Consider the following 13624-nt stretch of genomic DNA (forward strand, 5'->3'; position numbering starts at 1 on the left):
TCAGATCTCTGATTTTAAATCTCAACCGGATCCAGCGTCATTGGGAGGGGGCCGGAAATCTTAGAAAATACTTAAAGCGGAGAGATCATGATGAAACTGGATGGGAAGAATAAAAGCCTGTCTAAGATACGTGACTGACATAACCGGACTGGATATGCTCTCTTTGCTGGAGTTGGGGAGGGGAGGGGGGGGTAATTTTGAAAATTGAGGTATTTGTAACTTACTAAAGGGTGACCAGATCTTAATGAAATTTGATATTTAGAAGGATCTCGTGCTTTAAAGCTCTAATTTTAAATTCCGACCAGATCCTGTGACATTGGGGGGAGTTGGAGGGGGAAACCGGAATTCTTGGAAAACGTGAAAATTGGGGTATTTTTTCTCACGAATAGGTGATCGGATCTTAATGAAATTTGATATTTAGAAGGAATTCATGTCTCAGAGCTCTTATTTCAAATCCCAACCAGATCTTTTGACATTAGGGGGAGTTGGAGGAGGAAATCTCGGAAAACACTTGGAGTGGAGGAATCGGGATGAAGCTTGGTGGATAGAATAAGCAAATGTCCTTGATACGTGATTGACGTAACCGTACTGGCTTCGCTCTCTTTGGGGGAGTTGGGGGGAGGGGTTCAGTGATTTGGCGAGTTTAGTGCTTCTGGACGTGCTAGGACGATGAAAATTGGTAGGCGTGTCAGGGAGCGGCACAAATTTACTTGATAAAGTCGTTTTCCCCGATTCGACCATCTGGGGGGCTAAAGGGAGAGGACAAATTAGAAAAAATTAGGTATTTATAGCTTACGAGTGGGTGATCGGATCTTACTGAATTTTGATATTTAGAAGGACATCGTGACTCAGAGCTCTTAATTTAAATCCTGACCGGCATTAAGCCTCTGATTTTCCTTTAAATCAATCTATTGATTCTTAGAATTTAATAAGAGTTCGTACCATATGAGGTCTTGGCTCTTCCGGCCTCGTCACAAGTGCCTTATGATCTCATAGCTCTTGTTTACGTTTATCTAAAAAAAAAAAAATATAGATGAGTTTAGGAATTAAAAATTTTTTTTTCTTGTTAGCGTTGTTAAATCTTGGCTCTTAGCTCGTCTTGCCTCGTCACAAGAGCCATATGAGCTCTAAGCTCTTGTTCTTTTTGTATATGATTTTATTTTTTTCAGGCGCTTTTGACGCATTGACACAAGTTGTCATTTCCAAGGTTTTTGATGTCGAAAAAGTATTTTGTGGAATCATTAATATGAATGATTTCAACAAACTATTAGGATGCCTGGGAATTAATAGCCTTTCACGTGGTCTCGCTTTCATCATTGGACCACCAATAGCTCGTTTTTTATTCGACGCAACGCTTTCATGTAATACTCCGTTTATTGTAGCCGGAGTGTTTTTGTCTTTGAGTGTTATATGCCATTGCTTCATAGGATATTTTCGATAATGTTTTAAAATTCGGTAAAAAGGTATGATTATTCTCAGACTCGAGCAGTCCCCGATGACAATAAAAAAAAAAACAAAACTAAACTTTGGAAATAATACAGGAATACGAAACTAATTAATACTGATAAATAATATAATCTAAACATTGACAAATTATATATATTTTTTTCTAAGAAATTTCTGGTATCAAGGGATTTTTTGACTGAGTATTATCACTGTCACAAAATTTTTGAAAAACTGCTATTAAGTAATGGCATAACTCCAGCTACAGTAAACGGAATATCGTAAGTTCCTGTCCCAACGTCAGTTCCAGCTCCAACATCAGTTCCAGTTTCACCGTTCCATTTCCATATTCCCGCTCCAGGATCCAGTTTTAGAAAAGAAAAATTTCGGCAAGGACCTCCACTAAGCCGTCCTCATTGCTCAAACACAGAAAAATAAACTAGCCTATTGAAATGAACCCTAACAAAGCCTATAAGTTTTAATTTTGATGTTTTGTCTAAGATAACCAGGACGATTTCAGCCAGTTGAAAAGACAAAAACGAGTATTTTGAAAAGATCTCCTTCGAGCCCTCCTCAGTGCTTAAACTCAAAAAAAATCTAGCTTTTTCAAGTGAAATTTAACAAAATCTCTCTGTTTTGTCTTTTCGCTTCGTTTTTTCAACTGGCAGGAAAATTTCTCTGTTTTTTTTTTTTTACTTTCTTAATTTTTTTCATGGTTTAGTCGTTTTTCACCAAATGTAATTTTTTTATAATTTTTGCTTACATCTACAACAAGTGCAATCAGCCAAATTATTGACTAAACTTGGTGCAAATGCATGATATGATGATTTGTTTATGTATTTGTTCTGAATATATATTCATCCTAAGTAGTTGACGATTACGCTGGCCGTAGACAAATATGCCCGTAGCTGAATATGCGTAACTCTATTAATATTTTCTAATTAATCAGCTGAATACTAAGCTGGCTTTTACTTGATTAATTCAGAAAAAAAATCAGTTTTTGATGAAAATAAAGAGCGCGGTTTTTATAATAGATTTTTGAAAAAATGAGCTCGGAAATTTTTCCAAGCATGCTTCTTTATCTTTGTTTCTATGGCACTTGGTATCTACCAAGTGACATCTAGCGATCGCAAATTCTGTCGGTTTGTTGGTCTGTCAGTCTGTCCCGGTTTTATATAGCCCCCCCCCCCCCGAAAAAAGTCTTAATCAAGCCCTGTTTTAATTAGTGAAGCATAAGAAGATTAATTATGAATGGGGTGAGTAGATTATAAAAGGTCACACCCTAGCCCCTTTTCGAACAAATATCAGTGACAAAGCTATTGAAAATAACGCCCCTTTTTCTTTCAAGTTAATAGCTATGGTTTCATGTAATGTGAATGAAAAAGCTAGAATTTTGTTCTTTTATAGCATTGTTACTGCTACTCGCCTTATTCTTGCTATTGTTGTTATAAATTCTTATTACCATATTTGCCAGTTAAGATCTGACCACACTAGTTTTATTTTTAAGCATAGCTACAAGAATCTATTTAAGCTCACCCTCAGGTAAGGATAATCAGACATAAATTTGCGGATTGACTAATATTTTGTCAGACCTTTTGCTGTTTCCAGGGCTGTATCCATGTTCTAGGGTGGATAACACAGGAAGAACTGGGTTCTGGATTGGGAAGTTGCACCCCCCTGCCCCATAGTAAATTACCCTCCTGCTACTACTTACATCTCACTGCAGCACAAGGCTAACTGAAGCCAACACAGTTGTGCACATTCCTCCTCCTCCCCAAACTATTCAAGTCTTTTTTCTTTACCTCCTTCCAACAAGTTCCGATTTCTTGTAAATCATTTCTCAAGTCGATGCCTGGTTATCCATAGGTGAAATTAAGCACCTTGTTCTAATCATGTTTCTTTGGTGATTGCTAAGTCTGACAAGCCATCCTATGTAAGTTTTATTGTTTAGGCCAAATTTGGAGGGGGGGGGGACTTATTCAAACTAATTTAAACTTTAATAAAATAGAGTCTATGGCTTATCATTTCAATTTTTTTGGAACAATCTGTGACTGTAAATATCCCTGTGAATAATAATGTTTATTTATGTACTTTTGTTTGTGCTTTTTTAGAAGTTTGTTCTCTTTTGTAAACTTTATTGATGTGTTTAGTGTTTATTCAGTTATATTTTTTTCGCTCGTAATTTTGGTTGGTTAGAATATTATGAGCCTCTCAGATGTCTAAATAATCAAGTCCATTTCTATGTTTTTTTTTTGTTTTTTTTTTATCTTTTAAGGAACGTATTGATTATTGATTTTATTGATTCTTTTTTTTTTTAAAGAGCTGCTAAACGGAAAGAATTCATAAATGATTAATAAGCTATATATATATATATATATATATATATATATATATATATATATATATATATATATATATACAGACTGAATCGACCATATCGTAGATAGTAGACTGAATATTTAAGAAATACGTCAACCTTGTTAATAGTCAGAATCATTTTCAAAATTTCCTGGTAATAAAAAGCTATTTTCAAATCTCTGCCAAATTTTCTAGTCTCTGATTTAGTAAAAAAATTCATCGATTATATTTCTGTGCTGAGGAAAAAACTAATGCCTAAAAAGTTTACGCAAAGGCTATAACTTATAAGTTCCTATTTTTACTTAAATATCAATATTTTTGTGTTCGATATATTTTGATTACTTGCTGATTTTGAGTCCGGTTAACTACAAATTTTACTTACCTTTAAAATCATATTGGCAATATAGAATTCGTTAGAAGCTTTTTCTATTCTGTTATTGTTGGCTTAGACAGGATTGGCCTCTGAGTGGCTCAAACAAAATATGACACTGTCTTTCTAGTGCAATTACAAATTATCATTCTTTTGTTTATGTTTTCTGAATTACAATTAAGGATTTAATGGATTTAGAGTTAAGGATTTACAATTAAGGATGGGGGAGGGGGATCAAATTTTTCTCTCTCTTTCTTCGGATTTTCTTCGTTCTCCTTTTCTTCTTCAATTTTTTGGATTTTGGTTGCATGGGGATGAACTAAGTGGGGGTTTATTAAAGGGGATTGAATAAGGTCGAGGTGTCTGGACTTGATTTGAATAGATTCAAATTGAATGGAGTCAAGTTAAACAGTGATTCGTTATAATGGGAAGATAAACACGGGAAATCAAATCTTTCCGTGTTTATTCGCTTTCTCTTGTTTTCTTTTTAATTAATTAAATTACTTAATCTAATTAGCTCAATACATATCCATATTATTGTTTACATTTTGTGAATAACGCAATTCACAAGGACCTACAGGGGCATTGCTTTCCTGGGCATTGAACTGTAGTACTTTTTTCCGCGGATCGCCCTTAAGAGCTATCTGTATATTTTTTGAGATATCTGTAGATGATATATCAGTATTTTTGTTGTATTTATTTAACTGAAAAAGAATAGTGGCGACTTTTGCAAAAAGTCGCCGACTTATTTTTCTACCGAGTGCCCAAAAATATTAGGGGCACCCCCTCTCCCCTTACGTGACGGCCCCGCTGCTACTATAACTATTGCTACTGCATTTCCTAAGGGTACTAAGGCACCCCTTACGTGACGGCCCTGCTGCTACTACACCTATTGTTACTGCACTTCCTAGGGGTATTAAGGTGGAGTTTTCAAGGAATGTTTTGGCGAATATTGAATTAAATCAAAATGAACTATGACCTTGTAGATTTTCAAAAGGTGACAAACCAATGCATCCAGAACGGCTTCCGTTATTAAGTTTGAACTTTAAAAAGAATGTAAATCATTAATTTAGGCCTATGGCTTACTTAGTAAAGGCCTACTTTTTTAGTTCAAGGCTGTGCAGAAAACAAGTTATTGGCGGCGGGGGGATGGGCTCATTCAACAACGAAACTGACTTATACTTTTTGGCCATTAGTTAATATAATTTTTTTATTTTTAGTAATTTTTAGCGTTTCGAAGAGGGGGTAAACCTGGATGCCTATACTTTAATCCGGAGGAATGAACCTTTTCAATTATCGAAAGAATTGGGTTTGATTTAGCCATAAAATGCTGGAAATGTGCATTTCCAGTAATTTTATGCATTTTGGGTATAAAGGGAGGTCAGGCCCCTGGGGCATCTGCAGGTAAAACTTTATTTTTCTTCTTTCTTTTTTTTTTGTCATTTTTGGAATAGCTATTTAGGTATATTCTCTATTTAACCATGTGTTTTGGTGTATTCTGTTTTTTCAATTGGATTTTACCAAAAGAGGACGTTACACTAGATATGAGTACATAAAATAATATGATGAAACTGCTTTTATTGAATTAGTAGACACAGTCATAATTTTCATATCTCTTATTGTTAAAAGAACATAAGATTTAATAAGTTTATTAATAGTATCATCACAAACTTATATTTTTTTTATATACGTTTCTGTTATATTATTTTTCTTAGAAACTATATTTGTTTTTCACTGCATTGGGGTATATACATGTTGTTTTTTTTTAATATCTGCATTTCTCGCGCATATCACACATATTGTTGTTTCTTATTTGTCTCTTCCGTTCATTGTTTACTTGTGTTTTCTTCTTTCTTTTCTTTCTGTATTCTTCTTTCTTATATAACAATCTAAAACATCTTTTCTGTGACTATAGATTTGAAAGGTTCTTACCATTAAAAACGCAATAAAAATTGACCTTTTTTGTAGAAATAGACTTCAAATTAGAAACCCCCATAAAAGTTGACTTCGTAACCAGAAATTAGACTCTTTCTTATGTAACTCAATTGTTTTTAAAAGAAAGAGCATCTTTAAATCGTTTTAGCTGGATATTGCTAGGACAGGGTAAAGATACTACTGTAACATAAGGCACCTCATAAGACATATTGAGTAGTGCCGCCAATTCAGAAAAATTCTCGAGGTAGAGGGAGGGGGGTGCTAGGACAGGCTAAAGATACTACTGTAAAATAAGGCACCTCATAGGACATAATGTGTAGTGCCGCCAATTCAGAAAAATTCTCGAGGTAGAGGGAGGGGGGTGAAATATGTCTTAGAAGTCTTAGGAGGGTGGAATTTTTTTTTACTTATTTTCACTGATAGTGCCAAAAAGATTAATTTTCAATGAAAATACCAAAAAACCTATTTTTCGAAACCTACAAGGAACCGTGGGTGGTGGAAGTAGGTCTCTACGCTTGCAGGAAAAATGAATTACTCGAGAATTAAAAGAAAATTACTGCATCTGCTCCAAAACGTCTGATAACAATAGCTAACTTGAGCTTGACTTTGAAGAAAAGAAGATCTGCTGGAGCTCTTTTTGTGTTGTATATTTTCTCAGAGAATTCCCATAAGAATAGACTTCGAACTCACCAGTGATGTTAAGCTGTGTAAGACAAAAGTTGTTGAGAAATTTGATTCAAATAAGAAGAAAAATATTACGCCTTCATATAAAAGTATTATTAGCCCGAAATTAGTATACATATTTTGAATTATTTATTGCCTTCTTAATTTTATATAATAAAAATATGCTACTTACTATACCAAAAATGGTTAAGATATAATAAAATCGGTTCAGGCTTAAAGTTTATTTGGTAAACCTTTTGGGTAAAAATATAGAAACTGCGAATGAAATTCCTCTGTCAAAAACTCTTACAATATAATTTTTTTCTTCAATTTATATTATTTTTTTTCTATTTTTTTTTAGAATTTTTCTCAGAATGTATTAATTGGAAAGCGACTCAGAAGTCTTAATTTTCTTCTCGCTTTATTAGATCTCATTCAGAAGGAATTTGTGACAATGTTTATAAATAGATATTGTGTCTTGTATATGTGTTATATTGATTTTGTGTTGTATATATTTTTGTCTGTGAATATTCCAGTTAAATAAGATATGTGCCTTAGTTTTCGCAATAAATATTTAAAAGATTCATTTTTCTCTATATTCTGCATAAGATAATCCTGTGGTACTACAGGGTTAAACAGAATGCTAATCAACAGGACTGCTACTAACCGAGAGGCAGTAGTCGAGTGGCAACCTGAGTTGCCACTCGACCGTAACCGCTTCAATGTGCCAGTCGAGCGAAAGATGGTGTTTTTGCAGTGCAATTTGTTTTACTAAAATAGATTTCAAAGAAGAAAATACAAAAGATAATACACTTTTTAATGATAGTTTTTTTTTAAGTTTCACTGATACACGTTTGCTCGCTCAAAAAAGAAGAAGAAATCTTCAGCAGGATTTTGATCGGTCATTATATCCCCCCGCCCTAAAAAAAAACAGGTAGTGACACGCTTGCCTAAAATTTCAAATACCCAAGGCAAATTTCAAATTTTGCTTCTTGACCAATTTACCCCTCCTTCAGAAAGCCTTGATCCAGCAGTTCGAGTTTTTATGTCTAAAATGACTGAAATTTGCATGAAAGTAAAACTTTGCCGATGTTTGGAGACCTGAGGACTAGGCTTGAAAAGAATCCATCTGATTCCATGCAAACCTACTGGGTTTGCGGTGAATTTGAGGTATTTTTTTTTTATTTCAAAAGCCACTACTTTAGTTTTTTGAAGAATTGGATTGAAAAACAGAAAATGAATTTGCTAACAATAAGAATCATTAATATGATCAAGACCACTTTTTAATGAGAATCATAGTAGGCTACTAAAAGAAATAAAAATATTAGAAAGAAACATCCAGATGGACAGAAACAGGTCAATTGGAATCAGACATACCGTATTGAGATTCGCCAATGATTACATCTGAGCAGAATATTATAGGTCATAGAGATGCACTCTTTCGAACTTGAATTGATCTTTACTTTAAGAACACACTTAACAAGTCCTGGCTCTAACCCCACCTTGCCACAGCTATTTTTTAGCTGGCAATTTTTAATGTTGAGCTTTTGAGCTAAGACGATTTCGCCTCTCAGTTTCAGCTTCCCTTAGAGCACTGAAATGCCGCTCGGCAATGACATTTGACAATGGCAGTGAAAAAAAGTACTGTGTCATTTTCCAGACGTTTGGAAACATGACTCCCCCTGTAGAAGATTTAATTGTAAGATTATTGCGCCAGTAGACCACTATGTCCAATTCGTTTGCAAGATATACTCCTTCACATAAAGTTAAATTTGATATGGACCGCCATTCCTGCTCCAGCTTATTCCAAATACCAGATTCTCAGTGCTCCAAGAATTTATGAAAACCAGGAACTCCTAGCTCGTAGCTAGAGCTTGGAGTCAAGAACTGGATGACGTTTTAGATCTTGTCGGAGAAGAGAAAATGATCAAGAATTGGCTTGATAGCTTCAATGTAAAAGTCTCTTGAGGAGCGACGAATTTGGAGACTTTCGGCCACGAAACGGCCATCGCCAACTTCCTTCGTTTCCAGCCCCAAGAGGAAATTATGTCTTTTATACCCTATATAGAAGCTGTTATCGGGAAGATAACTCGCTTCAGCGCACGGGTTGATGGCAAAAGAATTAGTTACTTACTTAATTTCTTTCACGTCTGGGGTGTATAGGGCAGTGATGGTTGACTTATAACTTGACCGATCTTGTGTGATTTTTTCAGAGTGATTCGGAGACTGGTCGTCTCTTTCTCCAGGGATCGACCAAGTGTGCTGCGTTATCTTCCACTCCTTCGAATGCCGGGTGGGGTCCAACACCATAAAGCGATTTTGTATATGGATTTTCAAGAGGTGAAATAAGGGTTTTTGAGCCTGAAACATAATATTAATATTGCATATAAGGCTGACAACTTAAACTAATTCTGACTTTCTTAAATTATCAAAATAAGAAGTATTTTTAACCCTTTTGTTTCATAAGAAACTTAAATTTTATTTCTATTTAAAGAAAATTCTGAGCAACGCCCTTCTTCCCCAAAAAGGGCAAAGGCGTGCGATGATGATGCAACCACCTCTGCCCTACAAAGCAAAGATACGGATCCTTCTGCGGTCCCCCAACAAAGAGGGGAGAACGCGGCTATTTCTGCTCTACAAGGCCATGATGCAGGCCATAATGCTGGGATCAAAAGGTGATCCCAGCATGCAAGATGGAGTTGCAAGCCCTAGCGTATTTAAAGTCAAAGAAGCTCTGTGAAATTTTTAACTAAGCTTAATGTTTAAGGGATATAAAACTTAATATTTGTTCGGCATGGGGAAATAGCTAAGATGCTGGGAACCTTGTTCTTGACGCTTGGAGGGATGTTTAATGGTGTTTTCCATCCTAAAAGGGGTTTCTCTTTAGTTTAATAAAGGGAAAATACCAGGATCCTCTCGATAGTTTTGAAGAGCTTTGAGGAGCCTCTAGCCTCCAAAGAAATAGGCGGAATTTCACTGGACTTAAAGTAGAAAACTTATTTCATTTTGGTACGGTGATTCCATTTTTCGAAGGAAAAGAAAGCGTGCCGGGGAATCACAAGAACAGCAAGAAAACAGGCTTGCGGCTAAAGAACGCAAAACCGCGCAGTTAGATGAAAATCCACCTGGACAGCGAGAGTCAAAACATATCAAAACTGAAAATGATAGCGATGATGATTGGGTTTGGGATTTTGACTTGGATAAGGTCATCAATGCCTACCAGATTTAAGTTAAAAAAACAAAGGTTCGTCGATATGTACTTCATAGTGACGCTGAAAAATAAAGAAGAAAAAGAAAACTGAAAAAAGGTAAAAAACTAAAAAGAAAAAACACTCAAAGAGAAATTACAGACCGGGACACAAATGACGACCGAGACAGAGAGAATATAAGTGACGACCGGGAACCTCAAAGAGAAATTACAGACTGGGACACCCGGACACAAATCACGACCGGGACACAGGGAATATAAATGACGACAGGGACACAACTACAACGGGGACGCCGGGGGCAGAGGCGGGATATATAGATGACGACCGGGACACAGGGATTGTTCGAATAGAAATTACAGACCGGGACACAAATGACGACCGGGACACAGGGAATATAAATGACGACCGGGACACTCAAAGAGAAATTACAAACTGGGACACCGGGACACAAATGACGACCGGGACACAGGGAATATAAATGACGACGGGGACACAGGGACACATCATTAGAATAATGAGGTATAGATCTGAATACGGATTGTTTTTCCCATGGACAATTATATGTTGCATGTTCAAGAGTCAGTAAACCTGACAATCTATTTATATGCACAGACAATGGGACAGCGAAGAATGTTGTATATTCGCATGTTTTACGTAGTTAAAAACATATATTTATATCTATCCCTATTCACAGGTGGGACACAGGGACACAACTACAATGGCGCGTAACTAATATGGCACGTAACGACTTACGCGCGCGGGGGGGTTTGGGGGGCGCGAAGTGCCCCACCAACTAGGTGTTGGGGTGGCGCGAAGCGCCACCCCAACAGCTAGTAGGGAATATAAATGACGACCGGGACACTCAAAGAGAACACTCAAAAAACTAAAAAAACTAAAAAAAGGTAAAAACTACAAAAAAAAACTAAAAAGAAAAAAAAACTAAAAACTATTAAAAAAACTAAAAAAGCTAAAAAACAAAAAAAAACTAAAAAAGAAAAAAAAAGAAAAAAAGGAAAAAATGAAAAATAAAGGAGAAAAACAAAACTAAAAAAAAGAAAAATAAAAAAAAAACTAAAAAAAAAAGAAAAAAAACTAAAAAAACTAAAAAAAAAGTAAAAACCAAAAAAAAACTAAAAAGAAAAAAAAGGGGAAAAATACAAAAATTTATTTCATCATATACCATTTCAAAAACGAATGTATATACAGACCGGGACACCGGGATACAAATGACGACCGGGACACAGGGAATATAAATGACGACTGGGACACAGGGACACAACTACAACGGGGATGCCGGGGGGCACAGGGGGATATATAAATGACGACGGGGACACAGGGAATGTTCGATTAGCAATCACCATCAACAAAGCTCAAGGGCAATCATTAGAATCATGAGGTATAACTAAAAAAACTAAAAAAAGGTAAAAAACTAAAAACTAAAAAAAGACCAATTCAAAAACGAATGTATATACAGACTGGGACACCGGGACACAAATGACGACCGGGACACAGGGAATATAAATGACGACCAGGACACAGGGACACAACTACAACGGGACGCCGGGGGGAACAGGGGGATATATAAATGACGACGGCGACACAGGGAATGGTCGATTAGCAATCACCATCAACAAAGCTCAAGGGCAATCATTAGAATCATGAGGTATAGATCTGAATACGGATTGTTTTCCCATGGACCATTATATGTTGCATGTTCAAGAGTCGGTAAACCTGACAATCTATTTATATGCACAGACAATGGGACAGCAAAGAATGTTGTATATTCACAAGTTTTACGTAGTTAAAAACATATATATATATATATATATATATATATATATATATATATATATATATATATATATATATATATATATTTATATATATATATATATATATATATATATATATATATATATATATATATATATATATATATATATATATATATGTATCTATATTCACAGGTGGGACATAGGGACACAACTACAATGGCGCGTAACTAATATGGCGCGTAACAACTTACGCGCGCGGGGGGGCTTGGGGGTTGCGCGAAGTGCCCCCACCAACTAGGTGTTGGGATGGCGCGAAGCGCCACCCCAACAGCTAGTAATATATATTTTTCTGTCTAACATATATTCTTTTTTCATGGTAATAATATATTTCATTTCAGGATATTATCATAAATATTTCAAGGGAATAATAATTTTTTTGTTTCAGCCCGCCAATGATGATCCAGCATGGATCAAGCAACTATGAATCGATTTCTTTGGCAAGGATAAAGCACCTGTGGTAGCTTACACCCCCAACAGAAGTTTTTTAAGACTCATAATTTCAATGGGAGGACTTTGCAATAGCTGAAGCGTAAAGGAGGCAACTTGTCCTATGTGTGTAGTTTCTGGCTCTTAAATTCTTAGCTGGTAGAATACTTTCACCAAGACCATACTGCCACTTTGGCTCCATTTATGGAAACATTACCGGGTCATAAATCTTTGGTTGGTAGTATGGGGGTTCTATATAACAACGGTCACTTCAACCCTCCAAAATGCGCAGACTAATAATATCTTCTATTTCAGCCTAATGTTTTCTTTTTAGAGTGAAATCGAGAAAATTTCAAAGGGCTATTAGCCTCTTATTGTTTTTTTCAAGGTTCGTATACCTAAACCCCTTCAACATCCTCACATGTAGCAGTATTCGAATGGATCCAGCTGACCTGATCCACTCCTATGTAAGCAAGATTAGGGCCCTTCTCGAAAATAAGATTGGAGGAGGGAGGTAGGGATAGCATAAAAGAACCCATCGCTCAAAAAATATTTCTTGAATGAAATATAAGGTAAAGCATACTAACATTACCTGCAAATGGAAATGCAGGTGCTTCACCCCGGCTTGCAAAATTTTGAGGGCGTTTTTTCAGAGTAGGTGGGTTTTATTTTAATAGGGTGGAAAATTTAATAAGATGGGAAGCGGTTCAGAGGTTTTGAGATTAATTTGTTTGAAGAGTCGGAAAGAATATGGGGGCTGTAAAATGCAATGTTGATTTGAAGGATTGTAGAGGTGTACAACGCTTTTCTTTCGATACGGGTTTAGAGTGCTTTAAGAACGTGGTCTGTTTCCAGGGCATAAAATTACAGCAAAGGATACTGGTCAAAACTTTTTGACAATTTGGCTGTTAATGGGAATGGGAAGGGAGAATAGTGTCCTAAAGGAGATTTTAACTGTTTAAAGGGGCTATATTCTGTAACACTTAAGGGGATAGATATATTTATGAGAGCTTATCAGCATTTAAAGATTGGTAATATAGTTTTATAACAAGATACAGAATATGAAGAGGGTGAACTTAGAGATAAATAAGGGGCAATAAATTCAGTGAGGGCTCCGTCCATTGAATCGGTGAAACACTGGTTATGGCTTCTTTATGTGCCTGCCAGTGAACTTGATGCAATTAGAAATTTTTTCCTATTCCACATATTACTTGAGTTTCAACTGAGGGTACAAAGAGGTTACTTGCTGCTATTATTCATTGTGTCAGCCTAGATTTCGTACCAAATTAAAATTGAAACACCAGCGTTATGGGTAATAATCTTGGAAACAGTTTTGGGTGACGATGCCATCTTGCGTTTCAGAACTTTCTGAAATTCGCTTTTGC

At 35.9% G+C, this 13624-nt stretch overlaps 1 protein-coding gene across 2 annotated transcripts in view; it reads left to right on the plus strand.

Moving 5' to 3' along the window:
* The window catches only part of LOC136028695 (uncharacterized), a 105379-nt gene extending 96800 nt beyond the window's left edge, over positions 1 to 8579 (plus strand). For both annotated transcript variants that reach the window (XM_065706524.1, XM_065706525.1), the window contains exon 16: positions 1170 to 8579. In XM_065706524.1, coding sequence (XP_065562596.1) covers positions 1170 to 1441 — 272 coding nt within the window. In that variant the 3' untranslated portion in view covers positions 1442 to 8579. The remainder of the gene's footprint in view (positions 1 to 1169) is intronic.
* Positions 8580 to 13624: the final 5045 nt, after the last annotated feature.

This window comes from Artemia franciscana, chromosome 7 (assembly GCF_032884065.1).
Source record: "Artemia franciscana chromosome 7, ASM3288406v1, whole genome shotgun sequence".
Classification (NCBI taxonomy): Eukaryota; Metazoa; Arthropoda; class Branchiopoda; order Anostraca; family Artemiidae; genus Artemia; species Artemia franciscana.